At 33.9% G+C, this 17,078-nt stretch overlaps 1 protein-coding gene across 4 annotated transcripts in view; it reads left to right on the top strand.

Annotated features, from left to right (window-relative positions):
- LRCH2 (leucine rich repeats and calponin homology domain containing 2) overlaps positions 1–4,367 on the top strand; it is a 105,919-nt gene extending 101,552 nt beyond the window's left edge. For all 4 annotated transcript variants that reach the window (XM_015105079.4, XM_027962966.3, XM_060407885.1 and 1 more), the window contains one exon: positions 1,634–4,367. In XM_015105079.4, coding sequence (XP_014960565.2) covers positions 1,634–1,753 — 120 coding nt within the window. In that variant the 3' untranslated portion in view covers positions 1,754–4,367. The remainder of the gene's footprint in view (positions 1–1,633) is intronic.
- The last annotated feature ends 12,711 nt before the right edge of the window (positions 4,368–17,078 follow it).

The raw sequence follows: 17,078 nt of genomic DNA on the forward strand, positions 1-17,078 counted from the left end.
CCTCTCTCAACTTGATTATTTCCTTCTTTCTGCTTACCATTGGTTTAATTTGCTCTTCTTTTTCTAGTTTCTGAGGTGGGAGCTGATGCCATTGATTTGAAACCTTTTTTAGTTTCTGATATATGTTGGTGATTATTTGAATAAACAAGCGAAATATTAGGAGGGCAATAAATGTTGCAGTGAAATTGGAGTGAGAAGATAGTTTTTGAGAACTATGATAAATGAGATAGTATCAGTAGTATTCGATGACTGAGTCAGGGGAATAAGGAAGAAACACGATTATGATTCCCAGGTTTATGTTGAGAGAGACTGAATAGTGTATTACTGACTGAGGTATAGAACACAGACAGGAAAGTTAATTTAGTAAGGAAGTAGTTCTGTTGTGGACATAGTGATTTTGATATGTCTGTTGGACATCCATTTGGCTGTATCAAGTTGACGTTTGTATCTGGAGCTCAGTAGAGAGATCTTGGCAGGAAATAAAGATTTGAAAATTATCAGGATGGAAGATATAGTTGTTACTCATTGGGATTAGGGGCCCTATCTTGCCAAAGTTTCCAATGTTTCAAGAAACACTGGATTAAAAAAAGTAATGTTGTAAAACACTATGCTAGTCACCTAAACCAAATCATGGACCATATGGGACCTATAAATGGTCTGTTTGCCGTCTACTCTATCCACTACTAGCTTATTTTCCTGAGATTAGTGAGTGTTCCAACTGAAGCAGTAGACTGTATCATTTCTTCAAAAAATGCTACCGAATTTATTTGATGCTGTGCACATTCATGCATATCTTCAATTAAAATCCTTGTGATTTTGATGAGGCTTTGAGAATACCAAGGAGAGAATACAGTATAGAAAGAGAAGAGGGTGAAGACAGAACCCTTGGAAACATTAAGAATGTTAAAAGAGGATCACTGAAAGCTAATGAAACCTAATGCAAAGTTGTCTCTAAACCTTCTTTCTCATAGAATTGTGAAGAAATGACATATATAATGACTTAGAAGAGAAGACAGTTGTTATTTATCAAATTCTAGACTATTTGAACTAAGAAGCAACACAACATCACTAGAAGCTGGAGGGAAGTCATCTTATGACAAAAAAAGTACTGAAGTGCTATATACATCACAGACCATGGAACCTAAGAACTGGTAGAAGGAACCAGAGTGGCTAGTTTTGTATAGGACTGAGCAGGTTACAAGATGTTTAAAATGCTTCCATATATAGATTCTTCTATTTGTTTCTCATACAGTTCCATTTTCAGGATGAAAAAACAGTATCTCAGGGAATTTTAGTACCTTTAGTACTCCATATGACCCTTAGATCTCTTGGCTGGAAATATAGTGCTCTTTCTGCTCTAGCACAAGGGCTTAGGGAACATCTAGCACCGCCGTCTCACTTAAAAATATTTTCTTATTGTGTAGATCAGATCAACCTCAGATAAAAATACAGCCCATGAAATAGAATTCCATACCATAAAAATCTATTGAAGCAGACATCTTAAAAGTTTATTTCATTAGAATGGTATAATTTTTACCTGGAGTTTTATAAAAACTCAGTTCTGACTTACTGAGGTTTTGCTGTACTATTAAAAAGCACATGTTTAGATATCATTTTTTGTTTGTTTTTTCAGGAAAGACTCTGTTTGCCTCATCATATTTTGGAAGAAAGAGGTCTTGTGAAAGTTGGTGTCACAGTTCAGGCTCTTCTTGAATTACCTACAACCAAGGCATCTCAGCTTTCTACGGCTTGACATAACATTAAAAAATCCTAAATGTCTAGTTTCATTTATTTGAAGTGATTTCAGATATCTCAAATTTATGAATAAGGATGTCTAGTCAAAAATACTTTTATTATTCAAGCTTTAGATTTAAGAAAAATCATGTTAAAACATCAAAATTCAATTTTGAATTGCCCAAACTTCTTTTGAGGGAAAACTAGATCCACTTAATAAGAGTTTTTGATAAATTCAAATTCTCTTTTTACTAAGTTAGCTAATAATCTTGATTATTTTTCAATAATCAGATTAATACTAAGTTTAAAATGTGATTTCAATATAATAATCACATTAGGTTTAATTTTTTATCATAGCATACTGGTAAACATCTGGATAAGGTAATCATTTTTTTACCAATTTAAAACTAATTCTATATTTGAGTTATTTAATATACTTGTGATTCTAGTTTATACATAATTTCTTCAGTCTTTGGTCTTAGTTTTATAGAAAAAGTGAGTAGAAATTACAGAACTCTGGCTTTATATTGAATTCTTTTAGTATTATAGGTTGGTGCCAAAATATTTTCAGTTGTACTGTAGATTGTTTACATGTGAAGTGCCTGTGTAATTCATGACTCTCCTATAGTCTTAAGCATTTTTGCAGTTTTTTAAATGTAATAATGGAATTTGAAAATATTTTAGTAGATTTTGTAACTTCAGTAATATGTGAGGATAAATGTGCCTCACATTGTGACATTTGTGTTTTTTATTTAGTCCATTGCAGTTTTCTTAAACTGGTTATTTCATGTTGTCAGAAAAACGATGTTAATATGCTTAATTTATACTATTTAATTTTGCAAAACTTAATCATCTTTTGAAATGTATTATTTGAAGAGTATTTTATTTCTGTATTGAAAATGTTACACAAAACAGTAAGGTTTTTGAGAACTAGCAGAGTATTTAATTATCAAGGAAATTTTGATAAAACTGCCAAAGTTTGGGTTTATGTCTTGACTTTCAGGAACGTTACTACATCAGTATGCTGCCTTTGGTTATATTCAGATTCAGAGCGCAGCAGCTGAGGAGTAGGTTTTTATTAGAAAATATGTCCATTTGTGGATCCTGTAAATCTTAACTGATCCTCAATTAACATGATGAAATAAACACAGACCACTCTATAAATCTTTTCATTAGCATACTATTATATAAAGCCCTTGTTTAATTTAAAGATGGATAAATTTACATTTTTAATAGTGCAGGAATTTTTCAAAAACATTACTGTAATGAATAACTCAGTTTCCTATAGAAAAACTTAAGTATAATTACTTTTGTAGTAGTCAAGCAAGTATCATATCTTAAGTATGTGATTATTTGCACTTGTTACCTCTTAATATGGATGCAACTTACTAGAAATGTTGGCCTGGGTGTTTCAATGATATATAAAAAAGGTAAAAGCTATTGTGCCAAATGATATAATAAGGATTGGTTTAAGAGCAACTCTACTTTTTTTGATCTGTTGGCATGAAGCCATATAATTAAGTTTTGGCTTTAGGATACAGATGTGTTTTTCACATTCCCTGAGGGTCAAATCGGAGCTTTTAAAGAATTAAAGCTTTTTATGACTAAAAGTTTTAAAAATTAAATTATTGATAATTTATTACTTTAAATATTTGAGCTAATTAGTTATTTTTTAGTTGGATCTAAAAAAAGTCATTGACAAAAATCTCTCTTTAGTGAAAACTTGGGTAATAAAGTAAGAAATTACAAATATGTACCTTAGTTATTAGTTTTTAATGTAAAAATTTGACAGTGTTACAAATAAAGTGATCATTAAAAAGCTACAGCAATCATTCATACTGCTTTCATAGTTATCATGCTGTAGAATTCCTTAATCTAGATGTTAATTATTTTACAAGTATTTTCATGTTTTGTATCATTGAAATATTAGTGAAATTATAGGTCATTTCCTTATTGCATTTCACTTACTTGTCAATTAATTATTACTTTAAAGAAAAAATACACCAGAACCTCTGTAACATTCTTTATTGTAAAGCAAAGTTCCATTTAAGATGGGTCTATCTGAAGTCCACCATGGCAGTTTTATTTACTGAGTGACAAAAGGAACGCTTCTCTGGCAGTTTCACAGCATAGTCCCCAAGCAAACATTATACCAAGTCTCTGATGTATTCCTTTTAGTAGTTTTTGAGTAAGTATAAAATTTATTCAAAATAGTTTTTATGGTTATTATATATTTACTTCACCAGTTATTGAATAAGGAATGATTATCATTATTTGAATTGGATTTGTGTTTTGAAGAACGTTAAGTAATCAAACTAAAATATTTTATTAGGCCCTAAAACATACAGTAGATAGCTTACTTCCTGCTAAATTTTATTCCTATATGGCACAAGAAAGAAGTGATGTTGGATATGTTAGAACTGAAATAAGGAGTAAATATACGTTACCATTGTTTAATAATTATCTTTACAGAAGTGCTAGTTTATTGACTTTTCTAACTGAATTTTTTGAATTCAGAAATGTTTGTATTGGTCACAGATCTATCATGATTGATTTTCTGATGCATTTAAAAATAAATGGAACACTAAATGTATATTACCGATGCAAACTGTGTATAAAGTTGAGCACAAAAATTAAAGGCTGAGATTTCTTTTTTTCCCCTTTCTACCTCTTCTCCTAACATCACAGCATCCATTTTCTGTAGGTATTTGATAACTTGTGTCTATGTTCCCTAGTATGGAAAAATAGACTTTGAGAGGATATTCAAAGTAAGTTTAGTCCAGATTTTCTGTACATCATGATATTTTTAGTAGGCAATGTTTTCTTTAAAAAAAAATGGTTTCTTTGGATATCTTTAGAAAATGATGTCATCTTAATCCTGTAAAGGACTCTCTGTGCTTCCTGTCATTCAAAGTTAGAAATAAATTTATTTTTACTGTGCTCCATTAGTATCCATCAAGTAGCTACCTAAATAAATAAGAAATGTATTATGTACATGTGTAAATACATGAAAAAAAATAGATTTTTCAGTTAGCAAGTTGAATTTTCTGGAACTTTGTTTAGATACCTCAGTCACTTCTAATGCAGAGAAATACAAAGCAGTGTTGTATAATTTATAAAGTAGTAATTGAAATTATACCCTAGGGCTATTATTCTTTTTCATTATATAAGTTTCAGGTATACAGCATTATAATTCAACATGTATACATATACTACAGATTGGTCACCACCACAAAGCTGGTTATCATCCATCACTATACAGTTTACCCACTTCAGCTATATTGCCTTTCCCCTACCCCCTTACCCTCTGATAAACTGCTAATCTGATCTTGGAATCTATCAGTTTGTTTTTGTTTTATTTTCTTTTAGATTTCACTTGGCATAATACCTTCAAGGTCCATCCTTGTGTAAATGGCAGAATTTCATTCTTTTTTATGGCTGAGTAGATTTTATTGTGTATAAAACCATATTTTTAGTCATCCATCAATGGATGCTTAGTTTATTTCCATATCTTGATTATTGTAAATAATGCTGCAGTTAACATAGGGGTGCATATATTTTTTTAAAATTAGTGTTTTGTGTTCTTTAGATAAATACCCAGAAGTGGAATAGCTGGGTCATATGGTAGTTCTAGTCTTAATTTTTTGAGGAATTTCTCTGCTGTTTTCCATAGAGGCTCTATCAATTCACTACTCCACCAACAGTGTACAAGGGTTCCCTTTTCTCCACATCCTTGCCAACACTTATTATTTTTTGTCTTTTAAATAATAGCCATTCTTACAGGCAGGTGATATCTCATTTTGGTTTTGATATGCAGTTCCCTAATAATTAGTGATGTTGAACATCTTTTCATGTACTTGTTGGTTATCTGTATGTCTTTGGAAAAATGTCTATTTAGATCCTCTTCACATTTTTAATCAGTTTTTTTTATTGTTGTTACTGTTGAGTTGTATGTGCTCTGTATTTATTTTGAATATTAACCCTTTATCAGATATGTGATTTACAAATATCTTCCCCAGTCAGGAGATTGCCATTTTATTTTGATTATGATTTCCTTTGTTGTGTGAAAGCTTTTTAGTTTGATGTAACTCATTTGTTTATTTTTGCTTTTGTTTCCCTTGAGTCAGATCTGCAAAAACATTGCTAAGACTGATGTCAATGAGGTTGCCACCTGTTAAAATTTAATTGTTTTTCATGCTCATATTTTGCAAGTTTAATTTTTGAAATTTACCTCTCAGTACTACGTTTGTCATTGACTATTCATTTCTGCTAGTTGGCTCTGACAGTCATATTTCTTTAAAAAATAATTATTTTGAATGATTGTATGCTATATTTTCATGGAGAAAATTGACATATCCCATAGATTCGTAAAATATTCTATGTAGAAAACAATCTATTTCATTAAGTTTTATATATTTTTTCAACTTTTCAACTATTTTTTTTCATATATGATATTATACATGTTTCAGTGCCATTCTCCTAAATCATCCCACTGTCTCCCTCTCCCACAGAGTCCAAAAGCCTGTTCTATACATCTGTGTCTCTTTTGCTTAAAACAGTTTATTTCTAAAGCAGTTAACTCTGAAATCTTTCTCTGTGTTTTAGAATATTTCACATTAGCTTAAATATAATGCTTTTATGTTTATGGTTCTGTTGCAGATAAATCATTAATATTACTCAGAAGCTCTGGTAATTTTGGCCTATGAAAATGTTAATCAAAAGTATTTTTTAAAACAAATTATAAAGTAGGAAAATTTTCACTTTTTTCTGTGCTTGTTTCTAGGTACTTTTGATATTATTTGAAAATTAGTTGGTAAGATTTATATCAGTTGTTTAGTTGCTAAGTCATGTCTGACACTTTGCAACCCCATGTACTATTACAGCCCACCAGGTTCCTCTGTCCATGGAATTGTCCAGGCAAAATTATCAAAGAACCCAAGATCAAGCCTGTGTCTCCTATGTTGCCAGGCAAATTTTTTACCACTGAACCACCAGGGAAGCCCCATGCATAGTTCATCGATGGCTCCAATCTATAAACTCACAGTCAAAAGTTTTTCATTATTTTCTGTAAAATTCTTATGTAGTTATTAAGTCTTCAATTTTATGAAAATAGAGAGTTAAGTAATAGTTAAAAGAAAGCCATTTCTATTTTTTAAAGAGCATTTTTGAGAGGTTGAGAGAGAAAAGAGAGAAGAAAGGACAATTTGGAGATATTTAGAAAATTGATAAATTGTAATCTTGGAGAGGTAAGGCTTTAAGAAATGGGATAAGTATTTGTTGCAAAAAGATCACTTTTTTAAAAAGTAAAAATGTTATTATGGCTCTTCATCTATCTTAAGGTTGGCATAACAATTTGTGGGCTTTTATTACACTGTGTACATTTTTCTTACATTTATTTACTTTCTTTAAAAATCAGCTGAAATTTTGGTTGAGATTACATTGAATTTAAATATTAATGTGGAGACAATTGATATATTTATAATAAGTCTTCCCATTCAAGAGCATGGAATATATCTCTATTCAGCTCAACTGTTTCCTATGTTCAGTTCAGTTCAGTTCAGTCGCTCAGTCGTGTCCGACTCTTTGTGACCCCATGAACCACAGCACGCCAGGCCTCCCTGTCCATCACCAACTCCTGGAGTCCACCCAAACCCATGTCCATCAAATCGGTGATGCCATCCAACCATCTCATCCTGTGTTGTCCCCTTCTTCTCCTGCCCTCAATCTTTCCCAGCATCAGGGTCTTTTCAAATGAGTCAGCTCTTCGCATCAGGTGGCCAGAGTACTGGAGTTTCAGCTTCAACGTCAGTCCTTCCAATGAACACTCAAAACTGATCTCCTTTAAAATGGACTGGTTGGATCTTCTTGCAGTCCAAGTGACTCTCAAAAGTCTTCTCCAATACCACCTATATTTCCTATATTAGAGTTAATAATTTTCTCCATAAAGGTATTAGGCCTTCCTGATTAATGTAATGCCTAAGATATTTTTAAATTTTGATACTATTGTGAATATTATATTTTAAATTCTATTAATTGGTTGTTGCTGGCATGGGAAAATGCTATTGATTTGTATCTGGAAGTCTTGCTTAACTGTTCATAGTTTTAATGATTTGCTAATTCTACACATTCTTCTATGCAAACGATCATATAATTTTCAAATAGTTTTAAGGTCTTCCTTCTAATCTTTAAACTTCTTTATATTTTATGTATTTTTTATAACATTGTCCAGAACCTGCAATACTATGTTAAACTGCAGTGATAGCTGGCAGCTTTGTACTCATTTTGGTTTTAATGGAAATATAACTAATGTTGTTCTATTAAGTATAATATTTTCTATAAGTTTTTGAACATTTATCAAGTAACCAGCTTTCATGACTTTTAAAAATAATCATAAATAGATGTGGAACCTTACCAAATATATTTTTGCATCAATTGTAATTTAATCCAATAGTCTGTTATACAAAGATTTATATTAACAGATTTTCTGATGTTGACTCAACTTTGTATTCATAGGATAAATATTTCTTTATAATAATTTTTTTAAACCTCATATTTTATTTGGCTAGCTCTATGTCATGCGTATTTCAAGGAGATGCAGACTAGAGACAAAACCAGAACATAAACCTTTTCTTTTCCTAACCGTTCCCCTCATTGCTGCCTCCAGCTAACCTTTGCACCAGACTTCAGCCTCTTGTCACACCTTCACAAGGGGTTTTCAGGAATTTCTTAAAATTAGTTATTTGGGTCTATGTTTACCTGTATAGTTTCTTGAAAATTAATGGGGAAAAAAGCTAGTAATCTTGCTCGTTTTCCATCATTGACAGGACCTTTGGAAGTCTTGTTTAGGTATTTTATATATGAGCTACTATTAAACCAGAGTCTCCTCTTTTGTATTTGTACAGTTTAGTTTTTGAACCTTTACATTTCTTCTCAATACATTTTATCTTGTTATTTGTCAGACCTTTCCAAAATATTTTTTGAGTTTTGATTCTGCAGTTCAAAATTTTATAATCACACCATTTATGTCTTCATCTAAGTCTTTATATATTGTGATGTTCAGCATTTTATGAATGTGGTAGTCTGGTTGAGATCTTATTCACTGTTGATAGCAATCAACACTGTGAATGTCATTTGTCAACCAGTTACGAACCTACCAGAGTCGCCTAGGTCAGTGCTTCTCAAACTTTAATGTGCACACAGATTACCTGGAAATCTTGTTAAAATGAACCAATCAAGTAGGTCTGGGGAAGAGTCTGAGATTTTGCATTTATAACAAGCTTTTATGTGAGGTTGTTGCTGATGGTCTGTGGAACAGACTTTGAGTAGCAAGGACCTAGGCACATTTCTTAATCACAAATAAAGTAATCATGAGCAGCTTTGTAAATAAAGCTTTGTAAATATTCCTTATTCTTCAGGAATAAGATACATTAAAAATAAGATTTTCCCTGACTTGCCTGCCAGGAAAAACCATAAAAAGAAATTAAATTTGCTCTATAAACTGCCACAGGAAGCTGCCTACTAATCTCTCTGTACATTGCCAGGATCCTGAAAACACTGAAGATGCAGTTTTTGGTTAATAGTATTATTAGTAATAAGCCCTATTTTGGACCAGCTTAGTTTCTGCCAAGTCTTCAACAAACTCAGACAGACTGACAAATTAGACCAAAATACTTAGAAATTCTCATTCGCTTGCTTCCATCTATTTGCCTGCATGTTTCTAGGCTCCTGGTTATGATGAAAATTTGGAGGAATGCTTGATATACAGATATGACTGATTTAAAAATCATCTAGATAATGGTAAGTAGGTGTTTCTAAAGTTTCAGGGTGTGTGTAATTAGTTTCTACATATTTTAGACATGCCATGAAAAGCTACTTTTGCTTACCTTAATTCATTTCAATTATTTATGAAAATATTAAGCAAAAATAAGAGTTAAAATTTTGTCTGGAATATTGATATCAGTGCAGTTCACATATTTTAATGAGATGTAGATGTTTAGAACAGTACTTCAAGATAGTCTGTTTCCTATGTTATTATAAGTGAAATAACATGAGAACCATCCACCTCCTTAAAAGTGCTTGATTATATATATATATATATATATATATATATATATATATATAGTTATGAGGTCATACTACAAAAATAAAATATATTGCTGAAGACATTGCTGAGCTGATAATAAGGCACCATAGCTGCAGATTAGCCTGATGTTTTCTGAAAATATTGTGTTTTGACAGTTGCATGGGACTTGAGGATAGGAGATAAAATCTGAGATTTTTTCAAAGTTGGCATTCCAAAAGAGAATGTGGCATAAAGCTTAAACTTCAAAAGGTTGTGTAATAAGAAGAAAAAGGAAATTGCCTTGCTTGACTTTGACATTAAGTGGAAAAGAAAAAAAAAAATCTCTCATAAGTATTTAAAACCCCAAATTAACCATCTCCAGCATGGCTTGTAACTTATTACACATTTTTTGTGTATATTCCAAAAGCCTCACGCATAGAGTTTAATTGAAGTGTACTCAGATTGGTAATGTTTTCAGGTAACGTACGTCAAGGCTGTATATTGTCACCCTGCTTATTTAACTTCTATGCAGAGTACATCATGAGAAACGCTGGACTGGAAGAAACACAAGCTGGAATCAAGATTGCCGGGAGAAATATCAATAACCTCAGATATGCAGATGACACCACCCTTATGGCAGAAAGTGAAGAGGAGCTAAAAAGCCTCTTGATGAAAGTGAAAGAGGGGAGCGAAAAAGTTGGCTTAAAGCTCAACATTCAGAAAACGAAGATCATGGCATCTGGTCCCATGACTTCATGGGAAATAGATGGAGAAACAGTGGAAACAGTGTCAGACTTTATTTTTTTGGTCTCCAAAATCACTGCAGATGGTGACTGCAGCCATGAAATTAAAAGAGGCTTACTCCTTGAAAGAAAAGTTATGACCAACCTAGATAGCATATTCAAAAGCAGAGATATTACTTTGCCAACTAAGGTCCGTCTAGTCAAGGCTATGGTTTTCCTGTGGTCATGTATGGATGTGAGAGTTGGACTGTGAAGAAGGCTGAGCGCCGAAGAATTGATGCTTTTGAACTGTGGTGTTGGAGAAGGCTCTTGAGAGTCCTTGGACTGCAAGGAGATCCAACCAGTCCATTCTGAAGGAGATCAGCCCTGGGTGTTCTTTGGAAGGAATGATGCTAAAGCTGAAACTCCAGTACTTTGGCCACCTCATGCAAAGAGTTGACTCATTGGAAAAGACTCTGATGCTGGGAGGGATTGGGGTCAGGAGGAGAAGGGGATGACCAAGGATGAGATGGCTGGATGGCATCATGGACTCGATGGACGTGAGTCTGAGTGAACTCCGGGAGATGGTGATGGACAGGGAGGCCTGGCATGCTGCGATTCATGGGGTCGCAAAGAGTCGGACACGACTGAGCGACTGAACTGAACTGAACAAAGCAAAGGAGTGTCTGTTTTGGAGGAGTGAATCTTCAATGACAAATTCTCGGAGTTTTATAGAATATAAACTCACAGTCAAATTTCAAAAACAAACCACAAGAAAACAAGGGTTCAACAGAGATAGTAGAAAATAGACTAAGAAGTGAAAAGACTTTAGATGTTGAAATTACTGAGCACAGAATATAAAAGATTTTTGAAAGTGTTTGGAGATATTAAATATGGAAATTGATAGTATGAATAAAGGACCAAAGACTATAAAAAAGACCAAGCAGATGTTTTTAAAACTATCAAAATGATCCAGAAATAACGTTATAATCACTAAATTTAAAAAATTCAGTGAACAGATTTTGGAGCACAGAGGTAGCTGAAGAGAGAATGAAGAAGAAATTACCTGGAATTCATCAAAGTGAGGAAGAGAGAAATTTAGATATGGGAGATAAAAGGGGAAAGGTCTAATCTCTATAATGGGATTTCCAAAAGAAGAGGTGAAAGAAAACGGGCGAGAGAGAATATTCGAATAGAAGAAACCTGAAATTTACCAAAATGGAATAAAAAATAATTCTTAAAGAGACCAACCAATCTCAAGCAAAATAAAAAATATTCAAACTTAGAAACAAATATAGAATGCCAGAGGTAAAGCAAAAGACAAAGCGCTAAGAGTGAAATGAGCTACAAACCATCAGTGATTATGCTGATTACTTATTTTTCTAAAACAATGAAAGCTAGAAGACGGTAGAATAATATCCTCAGTATCTATTAGAAAATCATTATCAACCTAGAATTGTATAGTCAGACTGGTTTTTCAAAACTAGGACAAAATATTTATAAAGGAAATCAACTCTGAATATTAACTGGAAGGACTGATGCTGAAGCTGAAGCTCCAATACTTTGGCCACCTGATGTGAAGAGCTGATTCATTGAAAAAAACCCTGATGCTGGGAAAGATTGAAAGCAGGAGGAGAAGGGGACAACAGAGGATGAGATGTTTGGATGTTATCACCAACTCAGTGAACATGAGTTTGAGCAAACTCCGGGAGATGGTGAAGGACAGGAAAGTCTGCATGCTGCAGTCCATGGGGTCCCAAAGAGTCAGAAACGACTGAGTGACTCAGCGACAACAACAACTAAGATTGTTTACCACTAATAGAATCACATTAATGAAAAATTTAAAAGAAGCACTTTAGGCAGAGGGAAAATGATGTGAGATCATCTGAGATTCAAGAACAAATGATAAATAAGAGTAAAGCTAAACATATAGGTAAATCAGAATAAACATTGACTATTAAATTATAACAGTGATGGCTAAAAAGACTATATATGATAAAATACCTGACCATATTTAGCATACCTTGAGAGGAAATTGTTATATTAATGTTCTATGATGCTTATCTTTTCAGGAGAAGGTAAGATTTTTTTTTTTTTAACTTTGGACTTTAAGCATGTATAAGAAAATACAGTAACAACTAAAAGATTAAAGAAAAATTATTCTAAAATAGGAGGAATGAATGGTTTGAGAAAAAGAGTCAATCAAAATAGAAATATGATGAGAGAAGCACTTCCACATTGGTAGTGTATGGACCTCTGGAAATCAGTTCCTTCATAGAAGAAATGAGAACAGCAAAATTTGTTGAAATTAACTCACAATTCTGAAAATTTACCAAAGCCTTGTGACAATACAAGGAGCACTTATTTAAGAGAAATGAATGAATCTCAGTAAAATAGTAAGCGTTATGAAATTTTGACTTGCCCTGTTTCCATTCTCCTTTTGTGAGCTCTTGGGTAGCCTTGAAAACCAACAGTCTCAGGACCATGTGAGCTGTGAATAACTACAGCCTCACATATATAAAAAGGAACAGAATGGATTTGGAGTTCCCCAAAGAGCCTCATTCCCAGAACATTTGACCTTTTGGTATTTCTCTGGGAAATCCTTGTTATCAGAACTGGCTTTTGTTTGACCTGACTCTGGGCTTGCTTGATGAGGAAAGTCTATCCTTAGAACACTTTTCATTAAAAAAAAAATTAGAGGCAGTTGTTTAACATCACAGTCTCTTCAGGGGGCATCAATGGATGGGACAAACAGGCAGCAAGCCAAAAACTTAAAAATCTGGGGAATGAAGTGTCCATAGGAATCTGAAAAGTTCTGATGTATCCCGGGGGATCTAGGTGGCCATGAACATGTGCACGTGTGAGCAAATACCCAAGAAAGAACTGAGAAGACCTAATCTCTTATCTGGCTGACCTTGAAGTTCTGCAAAAGCAGGAAATAAAGGCTAAGATGTGATTGTAAACTGCCAATATTGAAGGCATTTGTCAACAAACCACCTACCTCAGTAAAAGATAGGAGGCTTACTAGTTTGAGATGGTTGAGGTAACTGCTGTTCAGTCATTAGCTGACCACTCAGCTATCTGAACAGAGACTTCAGTAGCCACAAAAAGCTAAGAATATAATCTGAAGAATTGGTTAAGGGAAGACACTAAACAAATATCAACAACACACCCTGGGGAAGGAAAATCTGATTTCCAGAGTTGCCACATTATATTATTTAAAACATCCAATTTTCAACAACAAAAAATCACAAGACACAAAGAAATGGGAAAGTATGGTGCATACACTTAAAAAATGTAGTCAGTAGAAACTGTCCCTGAGGAAGCCCTGAATTTTGATATACCAGTACTATTCAATGAATACAAATAAGCAATTATAAATATGTTCAAAAAATTAAAGGAAGCCATGTATCAAGAGTTAAAAGAGGTATGAAAATGATGTTCACCAAATACAGAATATCAATAAAGAGTATTTATAAGGCAGAACCAAATAGAAATTTCACAGTTGAAAAGTGCAGTTCATTAGAGTCAGTCTCAAAAGCAGATTTGAGGTAACAGAAGAAATAATCAGACATGTTTAGGATAGGACAATTGAGATTATCCAGTGTGAGAACAGAAAAAAAAATGAAAAATATGAATAGAGACCTGTGGGACACCATCAAACATACTTACACATAAAACTTCTCAAATTTGATGAAAACATTATTCTATACATCCAAGAAGCTCAACAAATTCCAAGTAGGATAAACTCAGAGATACACTCCAAGACAAATCATGATCAAAGTGTTAAAAGAAAATGAGAGAAACTTGAAAACAGCAAGCAAAAAATGACTGATTATGTGCAAGGGAACCTTGATAAGATTCACAGCTGATTTCTCATCAGAAAGAATAGAAGCCAGAAGGCAGTGGGAGTCTGGTGCCACGAAACGTGAGAATTGAAGATAAGTGACAACAGAAGGTTGAAGTGTTAGAACATGAAATCTAAATTTTATGGGAAAGAAAAGCAAAGACAAAAGGTTTATATGGATTAAGTAGATGGGTCTGTGAGATGGTTGAAGAACTGATGTCTCGATATTGGTAGGGTGAGAATCCTGAAAGTATTCTCAAATGGTATAGTGACAAATTTATTTCAGAAGTAATTAGTTCTGGGTGACTGACTGCAAGGTCCAGAGGGTTGTCGTGGAAGTGCACAACTGAAATGGGATAAAAGTTACGTAAGACAGAGATTAAGGTCCCATCACTTACCCAGAGGTAAATTGAATATGGCAGAAATAATAGCCTCTACTTGACAGTATAGCAGGAGAAATATCCAGAGATAAACCTGTTTAAATCAGAGTTAGAGAAGGAAATTGCAGTCAGTGAAGAAGCTTCAGTTGTAGCACAGTTAAAATATTCTGAAAGTTTTGAAGTAAGAGATAGAGATCAGTGGTAGATTCAGTCAGGTGAAAAGAATAGGTAGAAGGTGAATAGAGAGCTGAATGAACTTAGGTTCATACAGAAATGACAGATGTGTGAATTAAGCTGCTTGACAGTTATAAGAAATCCTGACTTCCTTTAGTGGATGTTGACAAATAGCTGTAGGTTCTTTGCACTTCTAAGAGGATTTGAGTCTTGGATTCAAGGGAGGGAGTTATTTTCTGGCTTGAATTTCTAAGGGGTCTGGCTCATAGCTCTAAAGATTCAGAGTAGATGTGAGGCTCCCATTACCTCTATTTCATTTCACTAATTCTTTTGAAGAGTCCAGATATTCTGGATGGAAGAGTCCAGTAGATGTTCTGTAGAATATCTTACATTCGGGATGTGTTTGAACTTTTTCTTATGATTACTTTCAGGTGAAACATCTCTAGCGAGAAGATGACGTGTGTTAGTTGCTCAGTCGTGTCCGACTTTTTAATAATACTATGGACTATAGCCTGCCAGGCTCCTCTGTCCAAGGAATTCTCCAGGCAAGAATACTGGAGTAGGTAGCCATTCCCTTCTCCAGGAGATCTTCCTTTACTGTCTGAGCCACTGGTGACACATATCTAGTGAGAAGATAACATGAGCAGTGTGTATAATTCTCACAGCATCACATTAGGATGCATATCATGTCAAGCCATTCCATTATTATTGAGGTCAAGCTTTACCACCAGGGTAATGTGGTGACCACCAGATCTGTCTGTTGTAAAGCACTATTTCCCTTTTGGTCTAATCAGCCACAGCTTGAGGGTGAACAAGGTCATTTGGTATAGACTATGGTGATGTATACCCAGCAGGGATGTGAAAAACAGGCAATAAGCTATCACTGGTATATATAAATAATCCAAAGATGATAATCAATAGATAAGAACTGTAAGAGAATTGCTTATAGAAACATACACAAGGGAGCAATCATTTATGTGTGCCTAGAGTGGAGATGGAGGCTGTGGAGGAAATAAGGGAAAACTGTGGAGCAAAGGTGATATTTGAAAATTAAGTCTTTCAAGATAAGTTGGGGTTTATTAGTGGTTGAAAGTGATGGGGGGAAACAGCATGAGGGGAAAAAAGGTAGAGACCTGAAATTATATGGTTTAGCTGTGAGGAAAAAGTCCTGAGTGCTAGCATGTAAGATGCATGTAAATGAGTGACTGAGAGATAAGGTTGGAAAGGTAGACTAGGATAGGTAGTGAAAAACCCTGAACTCCACGCTAAGGAATTTAGCCATGATTCTGTAAGAAATGATGCTAAGGAACGGTTCTAAGCAAAGGAATATTCATATTGGGCTTTTGGAGACAAGATTGACAAGAAGTCTGAGACAGGTTTTTGTGAGAAATGTTGAGGACACAGATTAGGTCAGTGGCAGTGGGTAGGAGAGGAAATGACTAATATGAGAGAGATTTTAGGGTGAAATCAACAGAATTTGATGAGTGGTTACATATAGGCATTGGAGGGAAAGTCAAGTATATTTTAGGCTTTCTGACTTGAATCATATTAATGGAGATGCCCTTACCAATATAAGGAAGGGAATAGGAGAAGCAGATCTGGAACAGGACAGTTAAGTCCCACATATATTGAATTTGAGTTACTTACAGTTTTCTATTGTAATTTCTGTTGATTTTTTCTTCTTTCTAAGCTTTTTTCCTCTATTTTATTCCATATTCATATTTGGATCACAGGGAGTAAATTGGAGTGATGTGAACAACACAACTTTCAAGTAGGCCTGCAAGATATGTCCTTTGGGGCTGGTGCACTGAGATGACCCAGAGGGATGGTAAAGGGAGGGAGGAGGGAGGGGAGTTCAGGATGGGGAACATGTGTATACCTGTGGCAGATTCATGTTGATGTATGGCAATACAATATTATAAAGTAATTAACCTCTAATTAAAATGAATAAATTTATATTTAAAATAAATAAATAAATAAAAGTCAAAAATATAACCAGGAAGGAATCAGTCAATTGTTCCCTGGGGGTGTACATTGGCATATCTGAACAAACTTGAATTAAAATCTAGGAAAGACCTGTTCTTAAAAGATTTGTGTACCTACTCATTGATATGCTTTATGAAGTGACTAGAACCATTTAATTTTGCAGTCAAATGAGA

Source organism: Ovis aries, chromosome X (assembly GCF_016772045.2).
Source record: "Ovis aries strain OAR_USU_Benz2616 breed Rambouillet chromosome X, ARS-UI_Ramb_v3.0, whole genome shotgun sequence".
Lineage (NCBI taxonomy): Eukaryota > Metazoa > Chordata > Mammalia > Artiodactyla > Bovidae > Ovis > Ovis aries.